The sequence below is a fragment of the Uloborus diversus genome, chromosome 5 (assembly GCF_026930045.1).
Source record: "Uloborus diversus isolate 005 chromosome 5, Udiv.v.3.1, whole genome shotgun sequence".
Taxonomy (NCBI): domain Eukaryota; kingdom Metazoa; phylum Arthropoda; class Arachnida; order Araneae; family Uloboridae; genus Uloborus; species Uloborus diversus.
In genome coordinates this window covers 67,063,660-67,083,722 of record NC_072735.1, presented here as the reverse complement: position 1 = coordinate 67,083,722, position 20,063 = coordinate 67,063,660, and the positions used below count along the sequence as shown (strand labels likewise).

The window sequence follows — 20,063 nt, the reverse complement described above, 5'->3', positions numbered from 1 at the left end:
AAACTTACCTCTTTCATGTTGGTCAAAAATTTTGAGTTAAGTTGTTTTTAAATTCCTTTATTCTCATTTGTGCATGAATAAAAGTGCTAAAGATTACTCAATTAGTAAAATTGGAATATATTTTTGTTGTAGGATAGTTTAAAAAAAAAAAAACTATATTTTATGCAATAGCATAAAATTCTGTTACTCTTTTTGGATAGAAATAAAAAAACTTTTGTGATATATTTACCTTCCCTAAAAAAATATTTATGCATTGAAAATCAGAAATACATGTCAAAAATTTAATCAAGTGTATTTTCCCGTTAATGATATTTGCCATTTTTTCTTATAAATTGTTTAGACAATTGTCATAACTTTCAATTAGTAAATTTAAACAATGATTAACATTCTTTTAGTATTGTTTTCCCCAAAGCAGAATACTTGACGATGTTCTGCAACGTAAAATCATTTGACCAAAATTGTTCTGCAAGTACGTCAAGCATTGTAGGCACAAGCGACCATTGTGAACTTTTCCACAAATTGGGAGCCCTGAATCAAAATCGTTTCATACAAGAGTTTTTTTTTCCAGTTTTTAAAACTTTTCTGTTGCTATGCATTTCTGTGGCACCTTAACCGATTGAGATTCTCGAAAATTTTTTAAATGCTTTCTAAAATGCATGAAAAGAGCAAAAATACAAAATTTTACCAAAATACGTTCCTAGGTATCAAACTACGTTTTTTTTCCTGTTAATTTTACATGGCATGAAGGAGGAATTTAAGGGTGTTTGTGATCCGAAATTTCCAAAAATTTTGGGTTGCAGTTGATGAAAATTTTGTGCTAACAACACATTCAAAAACTTAAAAATTATTTTTTAAAATAAAAATAACTTTGCACTTTTTGTTCAATGATTTTTGTATGCATAATTGAAGCGTTTTTACAAGTGGAAAAGGGAAGGGGTCGAGCTTCTCCTCATAGTCTCTGAAAATTTCACACTGTTAGCACTGCAATTTCAAAAATTTTACTTGCTGCACCCCTGGAGGAATTAAAATAATGTTAATAAATAAATAAATTACTAAAATAATAAATAAAATGAGTCGAGTTAGGGTAGCATATAACAAAACACTTCAAAACTTTCTAAACAATTGAAATATTTTCAGGATGCAAAAGGATTGAAATCTCAAACAAGATACGCAATTTTCGGTGATGGACGTGTTTCAATGTTGGCATGTTTCCAAAACATAGGATTTTTTCCAATCGATCTTCATCCACAGTGGATGAAGATCGATTGGAAAAAATAAGGAACAGGGGAACCAAAAATGCTAGAAAAATTAGAATCTGTTCAGATTTAAAATATGAAATTTCTGCAAAAATTTGCAAAAACTGCAGATTTTATACAAATCTCATTCAACTCAAATTAGAAGTTTGCACAAATTTTGCAGGTTTTTTTAAGTTTAGAGTAAATCTAAAGTGCCTGCAGATGACTTAAATTCTGACACTCAACATTTTTCGCGAGCTTTTCGCAGAATTATTGTAACTTGCGAGAATTTTAGATTTTCTTGTAATTTAAAGAAATCTGCAGGATTTGTTAAAAGTTCTATCTTGAGTTAGAAGATATTTGTAGAACATCTGTAGAATCTGTAGTTTTTGCAGAAAATTCACAGAAAATTGTAGAATTTCTGTAGAAAATTTGTCTGAGTTTTCCTCCCACATTTGAACAGAATTGTTCTGCACCACAGGCATCTGTACTGCGACGTATGTCGCAAATTTAGTAGTATTCTGCTTAGGAGATTGTTTTCTATTGTACTACAGTGTTTCTAACATCATTATTTCAACTGAAGTCTTTTCGCCAAACTAAATGCAAAAGAAACCAATGCATTTTTTAAATAAATCTTGTGGAATTTGAAGCTTAAGAACGGTTTTCTCACTTGCTTATTTCTTTAGGAGGTGAATTCCCTGAATTGTTAAGAAATATCAGGGAACAGTTACGAGATATTACTAAAACTGAGAGAATGCCAGGTAAAATTGGATCTGTAAAATACACTAAGTGTAAACAGCATGGAATCTTTTTTGAAGATACTAACAGAACTAGTAGTGGACTAATTATAACAATAAGTAAAGTTTACGCATCATAGTATCTTAGAGCAGAATGGCATGAATGAAATTTGTGTGTAAGCATGAACAGAACTGATTTAAATTGTACATTAATAAACTAGTACAATAAAATCCTTGCTTAAACATCTATCAATGCTTCTTTCTAAAAGTCTGATGTTGTCATGGTGCAGAATGCACTATTAAAATTTTTAGGGGGGGGGGGGATGTTTTAAGTGATACTTTTCTTATTTGGAGGGGGAGGGCTCTTGCTTCTGGGGGTCTTTGCAATATTTAAAATGGTGCATCCTTGCTTTAAAGGTGGGAGGGGGGGGGGCAACCCCTGCAAAAGTTAGTCATTTGGGCGATACCAATGATGTAGCTGTTGATTGAAGGGACTGAACATGACGTCCTTTAATCTTTCAATCATTTTTTTTTATAGTCTTCTGTGAAACTAAACATTGTTCATAGTCAAGTAAAAAACCCTGTGATCATGATGTTCATTTTAAAAGGTGTTTTTCATTCATTTGAATGAAAAAGTAGTCATTCGGCCATGTTCTGCTTCTGGCTGTTAAATTAGCATTATTTAGCTGTTAAATTAGCATTATTAGCATAGGTTAATTAGCATTATGTCTTTTGACAAACTTGTTATCAGATTGAGCAGTGTGCTGTAAGTTTATTATAATCATAGTCAACTTGATTTTAATACCATAAAGCAAAAATCTGCATTATGGATTGGGATAACAGAAAGGGAATTCCTTTTAAAGAATATTGCACGATGAAAAAACAGAAAAAATAAGTCTTTTGTATGCATCACGTAACAAAAGTAATGGTATGGAAACATAGCACTAAATAATCAGTAAAAGTAACTAAAGCTTGTTTTGCAATCTAACTTGTGTTTCATTTTTAAACTTTAAATTGCACAAATTTAAACTACCTTTGCTAACAGAGAAACATTTGAATAAATTTGACCTTTTAATGTTTTTGTATAGTGATGATGTGAAAATTAACATTTGTTTGCCATCATATCTATTTCTTCAGTGTTAATGTGTGCCCAGTTTAATATTGAATTCAAGTTTTAATTATAGGAATTTAGAATCTAATTTTTGTCTGAATCTTATTGGTAGAAAGTAGATGTTTGTTTGAAACTTGAAAAATTAGCAATATGTTCAAAATTACTGATGAAATATTTAACTTTGTTGAGTAAGTTAAAATCATGGTAACAGCATTAAAATTGTACCAAAAGCAATGAGAATTGTTGACATGTTTCAAGGTTTTTAAAACTCCCCTTTTCAGTGCAAAAAAAAAAAAAGCTTATGGATGAAAAAGGTTTCATGTCTTTTGTCAGATCATGTTTTATCCATGAACTTATTTTTCTGCTTTTGAAAAAGTGGTAGTTTGTTACCCCATAACATTTTTATAAAATTTTGATAGCTATTAGTACAATTTTCATATTGTTGTAATGTTTTAGTGTCTACAATTTCCTCACTTTTGGAATAAAATTATATTTTAAATATACTTATTGATTATTTTTTTTTTAAATTTAAACATTTACATTCTGACTGCAGCCAAGCAAAATCTAAACCTTTTCACGCATTTTTTTCGATAAATATTGTTTTTATTTCTCTTTTAGTATTTACTGTAGAATTCGGATTTTCATTCCTTTTAAGCATTTTTTTTAACACTAAAAATTTTGTTTTTTATGTGAAAAACACTTTTAAATAAGTAAATTTGTTGGTTTTTTGCATTCTTGCATTTGTTTACTTACTGATATTTCTTCTTGGATGAAATTAAGATCAAGGCTTTGTAAAAAAGAAAATGAAAATAGTAATTTCAGATCTGAAAAAATCAGAAATTGAGAACTTTGGAATTGTTGAGTTACAGTTGACGAACACACTACTTTTCAACCAGTCTTTGTAAAATGTTTTTTTTTTTAAAGCAAAACTTTAGTGTTGAATGTTAAAAAAAATAATCTGATATATAACAATTCAGAGTTTTAATACACATTACCAATGGAATAATTTTGGAACTTTCATCAAGAACAACTGCTATAGTTTTTAACTTTAAAAAAAAAATGTTTTTTGTACTACATTGGCACTGAAGAGGGAAAAAAAATATATATTTAAAGAAAATTTTATAGTTCCATGTTTTGTTCTTCAAATTTAAAAGAAATATTGAAATTGTAAGTACCTATGTAGACAAATATCCTCTTGACTTTACATTTGTTGACAGTTAGTGATATAAATTTTGAACATGTTCAAGTTTTAATTTTTAAGAATAAATTTTCATTATTACAGATGTAAAAATGGTTAAACAGATGCCCATGGTTGCTCATAACAAACAACCTGTAATTTGCTATAATTACTGCTCAGTATTGTGAAAAATTAGCTGTAGATGCTATGATTGACAACAAAGAAACATTTGTGAAATTCAAAACTGAAGGTATGTTTATTTCATTGACATTTTATTTTGTTATTTATGCTCATTCATGTAGATGAAAATCCCATAGTTTAAAGTTACAAGATGGAAATCGAGAGTTATTAAATTGAATACAATGCAGCAGAGGGGTGCAAGTATGTTGGCATATCTCCCAATAATAAGGAAATTCTCACTCCGTATTCCTTATGTGTTTTTAGCTAATATTTTTAGGTTAATCCATAAGTATAAGGGTCATTCTCGAGAAAACATAACTTTTGAACGCAAATATTTTTCAATTTCGAAACCTTTTGTTTTCTTTTTTTTTTCGATCATACATGAAAGTGTTACTTACTAAAGGTAACCATAAACAATGGCCCAGCTAAGTTCCAATTATTTTACTCATAAATAAAAAAAAAAAAAAATAAATAAATAAAAAAATGCCTTTGTTCATAGAAATAAAAAAAAAAGATAAAACTTTTAATACTTAAAAATCAAGGTCAAATTTATTATCAAAGTAGTAATTTTGTTAAATGTGCAAACAATCAGCTATTTTAATGATTAGTGGGAATATAATATTAAGCTCTCTTAATAAAGTACATGTTGGTTAGTAGTTTTAAATGTATGTTAAAAAAATAGTACAGTGAAACCTCCAAATAGCGGACACTCAAGGGACCAGAAGTTTTGTCCATTATTGGGAGGGGGTCCGCTATTAGGAGGAACTACTTAATTTACCTTTTTCAAAATGGACTGTTGTTCCTTTTGTAGAACACAATCGAGACAATTGCGAAAGGTTTACTACATTTTACGTCAAGTGTAATTAATCTGTTTTTTCTTAATAAAGGTATACTGACAGCACACACTTGTCTTAAAAAGCATTTAATCAATTAAAGTAATCAGTTAAAACAGTTTGATCATCTCTTTTTTGCATTACAAGCCTGTTTCTCAATATAAATATTTAAATCATTTACCTTAGCAAGTCCTTCAGTGTCCCCTTTGCTCAGGAAAAAGTTTTTCAATTCTTTACTGTATTTCAGTGCTTCCGAAAATTCTCTACTTTTTATGGTTAATTTATTTATTTTATTTCGAGTTTCACTATTGCATGGTTGACAGTTGGCAATATAACCTTGAATATGGGCAAATCTTTTACGTGTCTAAAAATTAAACAATCCAACGAAACCACGGTGCCATACAGCTGACTACTACTGACGCCGGTACGCTCAGTTGCATCTCCCGAGAGCCCCAGTTAGAAAAAGCACCCAGTTTCCTCTTTTTTATCTTAACTTTTAAATAGTTTATTGTGTAAAAAAATCATTGAAATCTTAAGAAAAACGTACGTTAATTGTTAGACTGACATCAATTGTCATTTATCTGCTTTATTACTCTCAAAACTAGCCGTAAACAAAATTATGACTTTTTATTTTCTTTTTCATTTTTTGCTGCTCACAAAAAGTACCATATCTTTTAGTTCTTTTTTTTCTGCCCCCAACTTTTAAGCCCCAATCGCTTGCCTCTGCCCATTACCACCCCGTTTAATTCCAAGAAACAGTGATAAGGAAATGACGGTGAGGGGGGGGATATCAGTTGTGGAGGATGAAAAGCCTTTGTAAGGCAAGCAGTTACTAAAATATTCTGTGAAAAGAAAAAAAAAAACCGGAAGTGCTACGATCGCAAGGGAACTGTTTTGTGAAATAACTGTCCATTATTCGGAGTGTCCGTTATTCAGAGTGAATTACATGGAATGGCCTATATTGAGGGACTGGGACTTGCAAAAATGTCCGTTAATTAGAGGTGTCCGTTATTCGGGAGTGTACGTTGAGGGAGGTTTCACTGTATTTAGGAAATTTGAGGATTATACTGGCAATTTATAATTTTGTTAGAATGCCTATTATTGATGTATTTCACCTCCATCATTTATTTTCACCTCAGAAATAATGACATTGATAAGATCTGTCATGGAGGTGAGGAATTTCCTATTAATATAGGCCTATTAGATACATTTTTTCAAGGAAAAATTTTTTTTTTCTTTGTTGCTACAATCTGCACATGATAAGCATACGAAAACAAGTTCACTTTTTTTTAAACATTAATTTACATCCCTGAAATTCAAGATCACGGAGGTGAGAAGGCAGAATAACCATACTAAGTTTTTTGAAGCAAAATCAATTTTTTTTTTTGTTTTTCGACAAAAATCTTACAACTTCAACTACGGCTGAAAAATAAACAAGGGGGGCTCACTTGTATTATGGAAAATAAGAGTTGATGTCATTACTGTGACCAGTGTTGGGCATCAACTAAAAAAATCAACTAAATTTGTAATTGATTGATTAGTTGACTAAAGTAATCTGACTCCTATTTAGTTCAGACTAATATTTTAAAAATTTAATTCAATTGCAGACAGAAGATTAACGTTAGTTTAAACTAACTCGTTAGTTGATTAAAAAAACTAATTTAGTTCAGATTGATTTAGTTCAGATTAAATTAATCAGATTGAATTTAGTCAGATTAAAAGTAATCAGATTAAAAGTAATCAAATTGATTTGATTAAATATTTAATTCAGATTAAATTCGTAAAATATAAATATCACATGAACAGAGGCGCATTTGTATTTCTACGTGTATATATATATTTATGCAAGCATACACAAGTTAATGCGTGTACATACGACTACGTGCGGGTATATACGTATATAAACGTGTTATCCCGCGTATGTTCGTGTACGGAGGTATATTTGAAATTTTAAGTAAATATACATATTTATGTGTGCATACACGAGTAAATACGTGTATATACGAGTATGTACGTATATACAAGAGAATATGCATATGGATACGTGTAACCCCGAGTATACTCGTGTACAGAGGTAAATTTGCTTTTAATTGTGTATACACATACTTATGCGTGCACACGAGCGAAAATACGTTTATATACGTGTATACATGAGAATATGCGCATAGATACGTGTTACCCCGAGTATAATCGTGTAAAGAGGTACATTTGTATTTCGACGTTTATATACATATTCGAACATGCATATATGAGAAAGTACGTGTACATACAAGTATGTTCGTGTACACACGAGAATATGCGTATAGATATGTGTTACCCCGAGTATACTCGTGTAAAAAGCTACATTTGTATTTGTACGTGTATATAGATATTTATGCGTGCATAAACAAGAAGGTACGTGTATATAAAAGTATGTTCATGTACACACGAGAATATACGTAAACATACGTGTTACCCCGAGTATACTCGTGCACAGAGGTAAATTTCTATTTAAACGTGTATATACACATTGATGCATGCATATACGAGAAAATACGTGTATATACGAGTAAGTACGTGTACACATGACAATAGGTATATAGATACTTGTTTAACCCGAGTATACTCGTGTACGATGGAACATTTGTATTTCTACATTTATATGCATATTTATGCGTTTATAAACGAGTAAATACGTGTATATACGAGTATGTACGTGTACACATGAGAATATGCGTATAGATAGGTGTTACCCCGAGTATACTCGTGTAAAGAGGTACATTTCCATTTCGACGTGTATATACATTTTCAAGCATGCATATACGAGAAAGCACGCGTACATACAAGTATGTTCGTGTACACACGAGAATATGCGTATCGATATGTGTTACCCGAGTATACTCGTGTAAAAAGCTACATTTGTATTTGTACGTGTATATAGATATTTATGCGTGCATAAACAAGAAGGTACGTGTATATAAAAGTATGTTCATGTACACACGAGAATATACGTAAACATACGTGTTACCCCGAATATACTCGTGCACAGAGGTAAATTTCTATTTAAACGTGTATACGCACATTGATGCATGCATATACGAGAAAATACGTGTATATACGAGTAAGTGCGTGTACACACGACAATAGGTATATAGATACTTGTTTAACCCGAGTATACTCGTGTACGATGGCACATTTGTATTTCTACGTGTATATGCATATTTATGCGTTTATAAACGACTAAATACGTGTATATACGAGTATGTACGTGTACACATGAAAATATGCGTATAGATACGTGTTACCCCGAGTATACTCGTGTAAAGAGGTACATTTGTATTTCTACGTGTTCATGCATATTTAAGCTTGCATATACGAGAAAGTATTTGTATATACAAGTATGTTCGTGTACACACGAGAATATGCATATAGATGCGTGTTAACCCGAGTATACTCGTGCAGAGAGGATAATTTGTATTTAAGATTGTACATACACTTTTATGCCAGCATATACGAGAAAAGACAAGTATGTACGAGTATGTTCGTGTACACAAGAGAATATGCGAATAGATACGTGTAACCCGAGTATACTCGTGTACAGAGGTACATTTGTATTTGTACGTTAATACGTTAAAAAACATATTTATGCTCGCATACACTTGTATATACGAGTAAAAACATGTATTAACGAGTAGTTTTGTGCATATCCGTATATATACCCGTTATCCCGAATATTCGTGTATACTGGAAATTTTGTATTTCTACGTGTATATACCTATAAGTACGTGTAAACACAAGTAAATACGTGTATATACGAGTAGGTAAGTGTAAACCCATTTTTTTTTTTTTTTTTGCATTTCTACCTGTTATCCCGATTATATTCGTGGACGGAGGTATGTGTAATTTCTAAGTGTATGTACAAATTTATTTGTGCATACACGAATAAATACGTGATCACACGGGTATGTACGTGTACACAAAAAATATGCGTATGGATACGTGTTAATCCGAGTATACTCGTGCACAGAGGTATATATATATATATACATATTTATTTATATTATATATATATATATATATATATATATATATATATATATATATATATATATGCATGCATATACGAGAAAATACGTGTATATTCGAGTAAGTTCATGTACACACGAGAATAGACGTATATATTCCTTTTTAGCCCGAGTATACTAGTGTACAATGGTACATTTGAATTTCTATGTGTATATGCATATTTATGCGCTTATACATAGGTAACTGCATGTATATACGATTATGTATGTGAACACACGAGAGAATATGCGTAAAGATACTTGTTACGCCGAGTATACTTGTGCACAGAGAAATTTGCTTTTAAACGTGTATATACATATTTATGTGTGCATATAAGAGAATACGAGTATGTACGTGTTCACACGAGAATATGCGTGTAGATAAATGTTACACCGAGTATACTCGTGTGTAGAGGTACATTTGTATTTAAGATTGTACATACATTTTTATGCGTGCATACATGAGAAAATACAAGTACATAAGGTGTAGATTTATTTCAATCTCTGTAGATTTAGTATAAAGTTTAATCTGACGAAGTTTAATCTGCTTACTTTAGTTGACTAAATCAATCTGATTAAATTAGTTTGACTAAATCAATCTGATTAAATTAGTTTGACTAAATCAATCTGATTAAATTAGTCTGAACTAAATCAATCTGAACTAAATTAGTTTTTTTTTCCCCACAACTAACCAAGTTAGTTTAAACTAACGTTAATCGTCGTCTGCAATTGAAAAAATCAGATTAAATATAATCAGAACTAAATGTGAGTCAGATTACTTTAGTCGATTGAGGATTTAGTTGATTATGCACAACACTGGTTTAAACGCATATTCTCGTGCGTACACGTACATACTCGTATATACTTGTTTTTTCTCTTACATTCACGCATAAAAGTGTATGTACAATCATAAATACAAATTTTCCTCTGTGCACGAGTATACTCGGGTTAACATGCATCTATACGCATATTCTCATGTGTACATGAACATACTTGTATATACACGTACTTTCTCGTGTATGCACGCTTAAATATGCATGAACACGTAGAAATACAAATGTACCTCTTTACACAAGTATACTCGGGGTAAAACGTATCTATACGCATATTCTCATGTGTACACGTACATACACGTATTTTCGCTTGTGTGCACGCATAAGTATGTATATACACGATTAAAAGCAAATTTACCTCTGTACACGAGTATACTCGGGGTATTACGTATCTATACGCATACTATCGTGTGTACTCGTACATAATCGTATATATATGTATTTACTCGTTTATAAACGCATAGATATGCATACACACGTAGAAATACAAATGTGCCTTCGTACACGAGTATACTCGGGTTAAACACTTATTTGTCGTGTGTACACGTACTTACTGGTATATACACGTATTTTCTCTTGTACGCATGCATCTATATATATATATACACGTTAAATAGAAATTTACCTCTGTGCACGAGTATACTCGGGGTAACACGTATGTTTACATATATTCTCGTGTGTACATGAACGTACTTGTATATACACGTACCTTCTCCTATATACACGCACAAATATGTATATACAAGTACAAATACAAATGTAATTCTTTACACGAATATACTCGGGGTAACAAATATCTATACGCATATTCTAAAGTGTACACGAACATACTTGTATATACACGTACTTTCTCGAACATGCACGCTTCAATATGAATATGCACGTCGAAATACAAATGTTCCTCTTTACACGATTAGACTCGGGATAAAACGTATCTATACGCATATTCCCATGTGTACACGTATATGCACGTATTTCCGCTTGTGTGCACGCATAAGTATGTGTTTTCACAATTAAAAGCAAATTTACCTCTTTACACGAGTATACTCGGGGTAACACATATCCATATGCATATTCTCTTGTGTACACGTACATACTCGTATATACACATATTTACTCGTGTATGCACACATAAATATGTATATTCACTTAAAAATTCAAATATACCTCCGTACACGAACATACGCGGTATAACACGTTTATATACATATATTTACGCACATAGTCGTATATACACGTATTAACTCGTGTATGCTTGCGTAAATATGTACATACACGTAGAAACACAAATGTGTCTCTGTTCATGTGACATTTATATTTTACGAATTTAATCTGAATTAAAAATTTAATCAAATTAATTTGATTACTTTTAATCTGATTACTTTTAATCTGACTAAATTCAATTTGATTAATTTAATCTGAACTAAATCAATCTGAACTAAATTAGTTTTTTTAATCAACTAACACGTTAGTTTAAACTAACGTTAATCTTCGTCTGCAATTGAATTAAATTTTTAAAATATTAGTCGGAACTAAATGAGAGTCAGATTACTTTAGTCGATTGAGGATTTAGTTGATTAATGCCCAACACTGACTGTGACATGTTAACCAAGAATGGCCTTTTGTGTTTAAGAAAGGAAATGAGAATTTATTGTGTGATATGACTTCTTGTCCTACTAAAACACAATACTAAAAAATTAAAAATGATTAAACAATTAGTATTTAAGGCACTTGTGAAAGGAATAGTCAATAAATAAGTATATACTTTTAATTAAACAAGTTATTAAGCAATATAAACAACCACACAAGGTGTGTGACATGCCACAGAGGTGAGAATTCACATGTTGTGAACCAAAAATATACTAAAATAAAAATTATTATTCTAAAATTGGTGGCAGGTTTAAATTGATATATTTTTGATGAAATTAAAAATCATTGTTAAATGAATTGTTCCTTAAAGTTTTTACTGTAAAAGGCGTGTGACAATAAAGTTTCACTTTATGAAGAATGACCCATAAACAATTTAATATTTTTTGGTATAAGTTACATGTGTAAAGAAACTGACTGGAATTTAATACCAAGGCATTGTAGCTATTGGACTTACATGTTTGCATTTACTCATTGGCTGTTACTGATCTTTGAAACAGCTGAACCATGCAAATGAAGACTGGATGTGACCCTCTTCAGTTACGATGCTTTCCTTCAAGAGCTCTAAAGTGCCAAGTTGACAAAACATACTAAGCCCACATAGTAAGAGCAGATAATATTTAATATTATATGTATATCATCAGAGTTCATTTGCTCTTTTGATAACTTACTCCATTTGCTAGCCTGATTAGCTGATTGGTCCTCAAGGCAAAAGTTGTTGGCAGATAGCTACGGTGTTTTGTACTTATATGTGATGAAATTCTTAGAATGTATAAGAGCTTTATTTGTTAGTTAATTCTCTTCTTTGATCCCAGCCATACAGATTGCTTGCTTGCAGAGAAGTGGGCTGTGGTGGAGAAAAGTCCAATTTCTCTTATGGTGGCAATATCAGCTAGAATTTTGTTTCCTTTAACGCTATTGTGGTTTTATGTATTTATTTTTTTATATTTTAAACTTTATTTAGATGCAACGTGTTTATAGCATTAAAAAAAAAAAAAAAAAACTCCTAAAATGTAAAATTTCAAGTATGCAAGAGTTTGAATATTCAATTTGAGTTTTCAGTGCAAGCACGTTATTGGTTTTTGTACACGAAGGTTTAAAATTTCTCTGATAGACAGGAGTGTTAAATATTTCTCTGTTCAAAACAATAATTTATATAAGATTCAACGCTAACCTTACTTGTATTTTTGTTGCAACTTTTTGTCTTTTCTCTGTCTTGTTACCTTAGTTTATTATGGTTATTGCCTATTAAACTAATAGAACCAACCACAATTCGAATTTCTGTTACTGCTACACTTTTCTTTTTCTTTTTTTGAACTGTTCAAAATTTACAAAACATCGTTCAATGAACTAATTGTGGATCCCTACAAAGCTATAAAGTGAACAGATGCACACATTTTGCCTAATTGGTTAGCCAACTGTTATTTTTTTCATTTAAAAAGATTTATTTTTCTCAATTTATCTGTATTTTTAGCAGTGTTTTTACAGGATATTAATATTTCATGCTCTCTATCTGTTTTTCACTGGTTGTGGATTGGAAATGTTTTGTGTGAGAAAAGCACTGAACAATTCAATATAAGTTAAATTTGAAATTTCCAATAAAATGGACTTTAAGCATCCTGCCCCACCAGTCTGAACAATTCTGTTTTTCTTCACCAAGGATATCCCTGTAAAACCAATACAGAGGAATCTGTCCCAGTAAAATAATGCACAAACTAACTTTCATATGTTCAAGAATTTCATACTACCCTTAAAAAAAATCTTTTGCTAGGAAGTATGCTAAAAAGGAGTCTGCTTAAGCAAGTACTTAAAACTAAAATCAATGTGCAAGTCATTTGCCGAATTTAACAGCATCTAGTGTTGAAGATTATGTCTAGATTTATTGTCTTCTGATTAAGTAGTTTTTTCCCTTGAAAAATGTATCTAATAGGCCTATATTAATAGGAAATTCCTCACCTCCATGACAGATCTTATCAATGTCATTATTTCTGAGGTGAAAATAAATGATGGAGGTGAAATACATCAATAATAGGCATTCTAACAAAATTATAAATTGCCAGTATATCCTCAAATTTCCTAAATACAGTGAAACCTCCCTCAACGTACACTCCCGAATAACGGACACCTCTAATTAACGGACATTTTTGCAAGTCCCAGTCCCTCAATATATGCCATTCCATGTAATTCACTCTGAATAACGGACACTCCGAATAATGGACAGTTATTTCACAAAAAAGTTCCCTTGCGATCGTAGCACTTCCGGTTTTTTTTTCTTTTCACAGAATATCTTAGTAACTGCTTGCCTTACAAAGCTTTTCATCCTCCACAACTGATATCCCCCCCTCACCGTCATTTCCTTATCACTGTTTCTTGGAATTAAAAGGGTGGTAATGGACAGAGGCAGCGATTGGGGCTTAAAAGTTGGGGGCAGAAAAAAAAAGAACTAAAAGATATGGTACTTTTTGTGAGCAGCAAAAAATGAAAAAGAAAATAAAAAGTCATAATTTTGTTTCGGCTAGTTTTGAGAGTAATAAAGCATCTTCAGATTAAGATGCATACTGTAAAGTATTAGTTTAGAAAGAAATCAAGTAAATAGAAATGTATTCTATTAGGTGAATCAAATGTTTACACACTTGGTACTGTGGGCCCGCACAGAGTTGTTTCTACGAAACTTCCTGCAACTGGCATGGCGAGAGGTGCAATAATTGCAGCTGGCAGCACTACTACTAGGTTACTTGGTGAGTTTTTGATTTTATATTACATCTAATCTGTTTTTTGTTTTTCTACTATTTATTTTAAAGTATGTTTTAAAATTGTACGTTCAATTTTTTTTTCCTCTGCACAAAGCAATATATGTGTTAAAACAATTACAAATGTTTTCCAGATACAGGTAAACTCCAATACAACTGGATCTGATTCAAGGTTGTCTTTATATTGAGTTAGACAGTGCATTAAATTATAAAACGTAAAATTACACATATGGTATAGTAACATTCAGAATTATGATTAGATTGAGAGACTGACAACGGTATAACAGGCAAATACTGTTCAACAAACATGCAGACTCTAAAAAAAAAATGCAATAAAGTAAATGCTAATTGAGTTCAAGGAAGAAAAAAATGCAAGATTTTGGAAAGGTATTTTTCTGGACATCACTAAGCATTCTATCTTGCTGATGTCTTATTGAATGGATTAAATTAAAGTTCTTGTATGGTAAATTTATTCAGATATAAATATACGAAGGTTGAACATTATTATATATTTTAGAATATTTCAGAATTTTGTAGATTTTTTTGCCCACTTATTTGTTCAGCCATTTTGAACCGACTTCAAAAAAGGAGGTTATGTATTTGTCTTGCGACTTTTTATGTGTGTTTTCATATTATTCCAAGACTATTGGACCGATTTAAAAAATTCTTTTTTTGTTTGGAAGCGTATACTTTGCAGATGGTCCCATGGTAATTTGGTCTGGATCGAATAAGGGGTCCCGGAGAAATCGAAGAAACTTTGAATTTCACACTTTGTGGATAAGTAATCAAGCTTACGGCAGCGGGTGGAACACGTCACAGGTCACGTGGTTTTCCCGTGACCGATGTATTTTCACAGCAAAGGTTTTGCCTTCGTCTTGAAAATAATTCTTGCTGCATATGGATGACTAATTTTCGCCGTCTGTTAATTTTTACTTCTAGATGCTACTAATGTTTTACTACGAAGCAAAGCAGTAAATTAAATATATTTTGCTACTTTAATAGCTGAATCAATTACCTTTATTATTTTTAACTAAAATAACTTTATTCACTAAAATGTTTTTTTTTTCTTTTTAAATATTTTAGTTTTTAAACATATTTTTTGTTCAATCCAAGGGGAATTGAATACAGAACACACCTCCCCCGATGATTTAATTTGTATTCTTTAACTAGTGGCACCCGCACGGCTTTGCCCGTAGTAGAAAATTAAAAGGTCATTTGGTTTCCCTGTATATTAACAAATAATGCATGATGAATTTCTCGCCAATTGGCTATTTTAAATAGCTCGCCCATATTACGGTTCCACGTTATGATGGTTTCGTAATTTACTATTCCACATTGTGATAATTTGCTTGGAAAAACTTTCTTAAAATTGGTATAAAAAAAGAACAAAATCGAATTTTCAAAAAATCGCTTCAAGGTGCACACCCCCATGCTACAAACTAACTTTGTACCAAATTTCATGAAAATCGGCCGAGCGGTCTAGGCGCTATGCGCGTCACAGACATCCAGACAGATAGACTTTAAGCTTTATTATTAGTAAAGATAATATGTTGTAACTAATGTCAGATTTTTCAAGTTTGACCAGTATTCTAGATTTACTATTTCACAATGCCGCCAGTTTAATTTGACATTAGGTTATAATAATATTCAGGCTTCAAAAAATGAAATTTATTTTACAATTCCAGTACAAAAATCAACTAAACTAAACACCGAATTATAAAATAAACACTGATTTAAATTACTATACGATGAATTATTTTAAATACCTAACTAATTATATGCGATCTCTTAATTTTTAATAACCTTTTGAAGTCGGGGACTCCTATAAACAACTACATAACCTAACTGACAACCCACCGAATCCTGAATTAAACACTAATTTAACTATACACGAAATTAGTCTTTAAAATTAAACCTACTCAGTTACGTTAGGTAGTAGTTTATAGGAGGCCCTGGCTTCAAAAGGTTATTAAAAATTAAGAGAGCGTATATAATTAGTTAGGTATTTAAAATAATTCATCATATAGTAATTTAAATCAGTGTTTATTTTATAATTCGGTGTTTAGTTTAGTTACTGGAATTGTAAAATAAATTTCATTTCTATGTTTGGGTAGGAAATAGAATGTAAGTTAATCAGTTATTTTTTTGCTATTTAGTTCCTGGGTATTTTTTGAAGGCGTTTTTTTTTTTTTAATTTAAAAGTAATTTATGTAGCATTGCATTGCAAAACTATCACCCTTATTTTCAAAAGGAAAAAAGACAGAGTGTTGCTTATAATAAGAAATATATATGTTATGGTAACGCATAAAATTAGTCTGAAATCCCAGTTTTGAAAATGTACTTTCACTCATGCCTTTTGTTTATTCTTGAGCAATCGAGATTGCCTATTGATCTCACTTGCTCAGTAAATGTCCATTTATCTACTACTTTTGTGATTGGTTGATGCAAGTCACATGATCTTTCTTCAAAAATAATCACATGAGCTAGATGTATATGTTGAAGTTCCTCAGAGAAACCCTTGCCCTATTTTTTGATATTAAAAAAAAAGGATCAAGAACCATCTTCCAAACTTCAAAATAAGAAAATAATCTGTAAAGCTATTATGGCAAAGGTAAAACTTGGCATATAATATTTTTTCACCATAAAAGTGCCTAAGAACGTATGACAGCTCAAAATATTTGTTAAATTTTGATTTATTGATACTTTCTGGTTTTAAGAAACAACAGACTAATTCAGATAACATTGTACATAAAAGCAATAATCATCAAAATACCTTTTCATGATAATACATTGCCATTTAATTTTTGTTTTACATTTTCAAATTCATTTCTTATTACAATTACAGGTTCATGTTAGTAAAATTCAACTGTTAAAAGTTTGCAATATCGCTATCAGTTTATAATTGGCAAACAAGCTGATCACCATAGGTGGCTAGTATAAAATGTTTTACATAGCATGTACTCATACTGCATATCGTCGCCCCAGACCAACAGTAAGACCCAAAAATAACCACAAGATGTCCTACTGTTGGTTTGAGGTGATGATATGTACATAACATACAGGGTGATTACAATTAAAGTTCCACTTTCAAAACGCTGTAAAAATAAAACCACTGGTCAGAATAACCTCAAATTTGAACGGAATATTATCGAAGAAGGGGGAAAACGTGTGGCAGAAGAAAAATAAATAGTTGGAATTTTTAGCAATAGATGGCGCTGCAAGTGTCAGAATGTAGAAATCAAAACACCTGCTGTGCGCACGAGTCGTTGAAGTTGTTATAAAAATGCCAAATACGTTTTTTTCCCTCATTTCGCATCTGAGAAGTTCACTATGACTGTCTCAGTGAAAGACCTGGCCATCCCGATCACCTGATCTTAACCTGTGTGACTTCTGGATATGGGGTTATCTAAAGGCTGTTGTGTTCAGTGCTTCGATTGCAAACTTTGCTGAGCTGAAGGCATGCATTGTGCAACACATTCTAAACGTGACCCGGAAACACTTCAATCAGTCGTAGAACATGCTGTTTCTTGATTTCAACTTGTTACAGAAAAAGGGGGTACATCATACGGAACATCTTTTGCGCCATTCTCACGAAAATTAAAGACCAATTTGATTTTTACTGATGCTTTTTATGCGGTTTTCGGCCTCAGGACAATTAAAAACTGATTTTTCCCATCCGATGTGATATGACCTTGCCGTGTTGGATGGGCTTACTTAACTAAGTATCACACCTGTACTCTCGTGCACGCTAAGTAGTACAATGTTTTAACGTATATTTTGCACCTTAGGTAATATTTTATGATTTATTTGTCATTTGTAGTCGACCACTATTAAATTATGATGCTTACAGCGCCATCTGTTGCTAAAAATTTTAACTATTTATTTTTATTCCGCCATCAAGTTCCCCCCTTCTTCGATAATATTCTGTTGAAGTTTGACGTCATTCTGACCAGTGGTTTTGTTTTTACAGCGTTTTGGAAATGGAACTTTAATTATAATCACCCTGTATATTAATACTATAATATACACACACACTGCACGTATATTATAGTATTAATATATATTATGCACATATCATAAGTGCACTATAAATGCTTTTAATACGTTTTTCTTTTATTATTATTTTTTGGCATCAAGTGTTCCTAATTTTGACACCACGATTGATAGGTATGCGAAAACAGAACATGGACAATCAGCGAGATGGATGAGACATAAGTGCAGAAATCTATTTTCCATGCAATACTCATTCTTATGAATTTTCTGTTTTTATTTAAATCTAATAGATGGGGATTTCTGATTGTTAATCTTGTTTACATTAATTTTTGTTTGGTTGTTTAATCTAGTTTATTTGCAAAAAGGATTTTTTAGATAAAACTGTCTATTTTAAACCCATTTGTATACAGAAAAACATAGAATTAACCAATTAGCTTTATTACTTTATGAATGCATCTTGACTCTACTTTTGTTTTAACTTTAGGGTCATTTCCTCGAGTGGATTATGTATTTCTTGTTGGGGTTGGAGGTGGTGTTCCTCATTACACAGACTATGCGAAGCATGTGAGGCTGGGTGATGTTGTCGTATCATCTCCACCAGATAGTCAACACTCATATGTTTACCTTTACTGTGAGGGCACAAAAAATGCATTTGAAGAAAATGACTATTTATCACCAGACCATTTTTCCATCAAGACTTGGTGTCCTCCAAGTCTCAAGCTGCAAAATATTGGGTACAACTTGTGGAGAAAGGGAATGTCAAGCATGGATGACAGATCGTGGGAGCACTATATTGAACAGAGTCTTAAACAGCTAAAAGACAAAGAATCATCTTTTTGTCGTCCTTCATCAGACACAGACAAGCTTTACATGTCCATAGGCGGAGAGGATTTGATGGAAGTGGGGCATCCCCAACCGATGGAGGGTGCATATGACCCTCGTAAGCCTGGAATGCCGGTTTTGCATTTCGGAGCTGTGGGCTCAGGTAAAGTTTTGATGCAAGATGACACAACACGTCTAGAATTTGCTGATCATCACGGCATCATGTCTTTTGATACAGGTTTTGGCTCTGTTGTTGAATCTATATTTGGAAACAGAAAAGATGATTACGTGTTTATTAGAGGGATAGCCGATTATAAAGATGGTACAAAGAAAAAAGAGTGGCAACCATATGCTGCTCTAGCTGCAGCTGCTGTTATGAAAGCTATAATTTGCAATTTAGATCCTGAATAAAATGTGTTCATTTTGCACCTCATTTTAAAGACACATAGGGGTTGTATCCAAAATTGATCCATCAGAAATTCAAATGTAAACTATATACTGACACTTTTAATGCAAAATATTGCTGCAAATGTCTTGTTAAATGATTGAAATTTTAAACATGTTTGATCATAAGTTACGGATTTCATTTTGAAATCCTGATCTTTTCAAGTATTTAAAATATCGTTGAAATATTGCTATGAAATTATGAAAAGTTGCATTTAATCTTAAAGGCGTAAGATTTATGAATTCAGGACACTTTCA

At 31.7% G+C, this 20,063-nt stretch overlaps 1 protein-coding gene across 1 annotated transcript in view; it reads left to right on the top strand.

Annotated features, from left to right (window-relative positions):
* The window catches only part of LOC129222954 (uncharacterized), a 31,935-nt gene extending 12,163 nt beyond the window's left edge, over nt 1–19,772 (top strand). Inside the window, 4 exon segments of the mRNA XM_054857516.1 lie at nt 4,366–4,421; nt 4,423–4,510; nt 14,409–14,534; nt 19,024–19,772. Of these exon segments, the coding sequence (XP_054713491.1) occupies nt 4,366–4,421; nt 4,423–4,510; nt 14,409–14,534; nt 19,024–19,772 (1,019 nt within the window).
* Nucleotides 19,773–20,063: the final 291 nt, after the last annotated feature.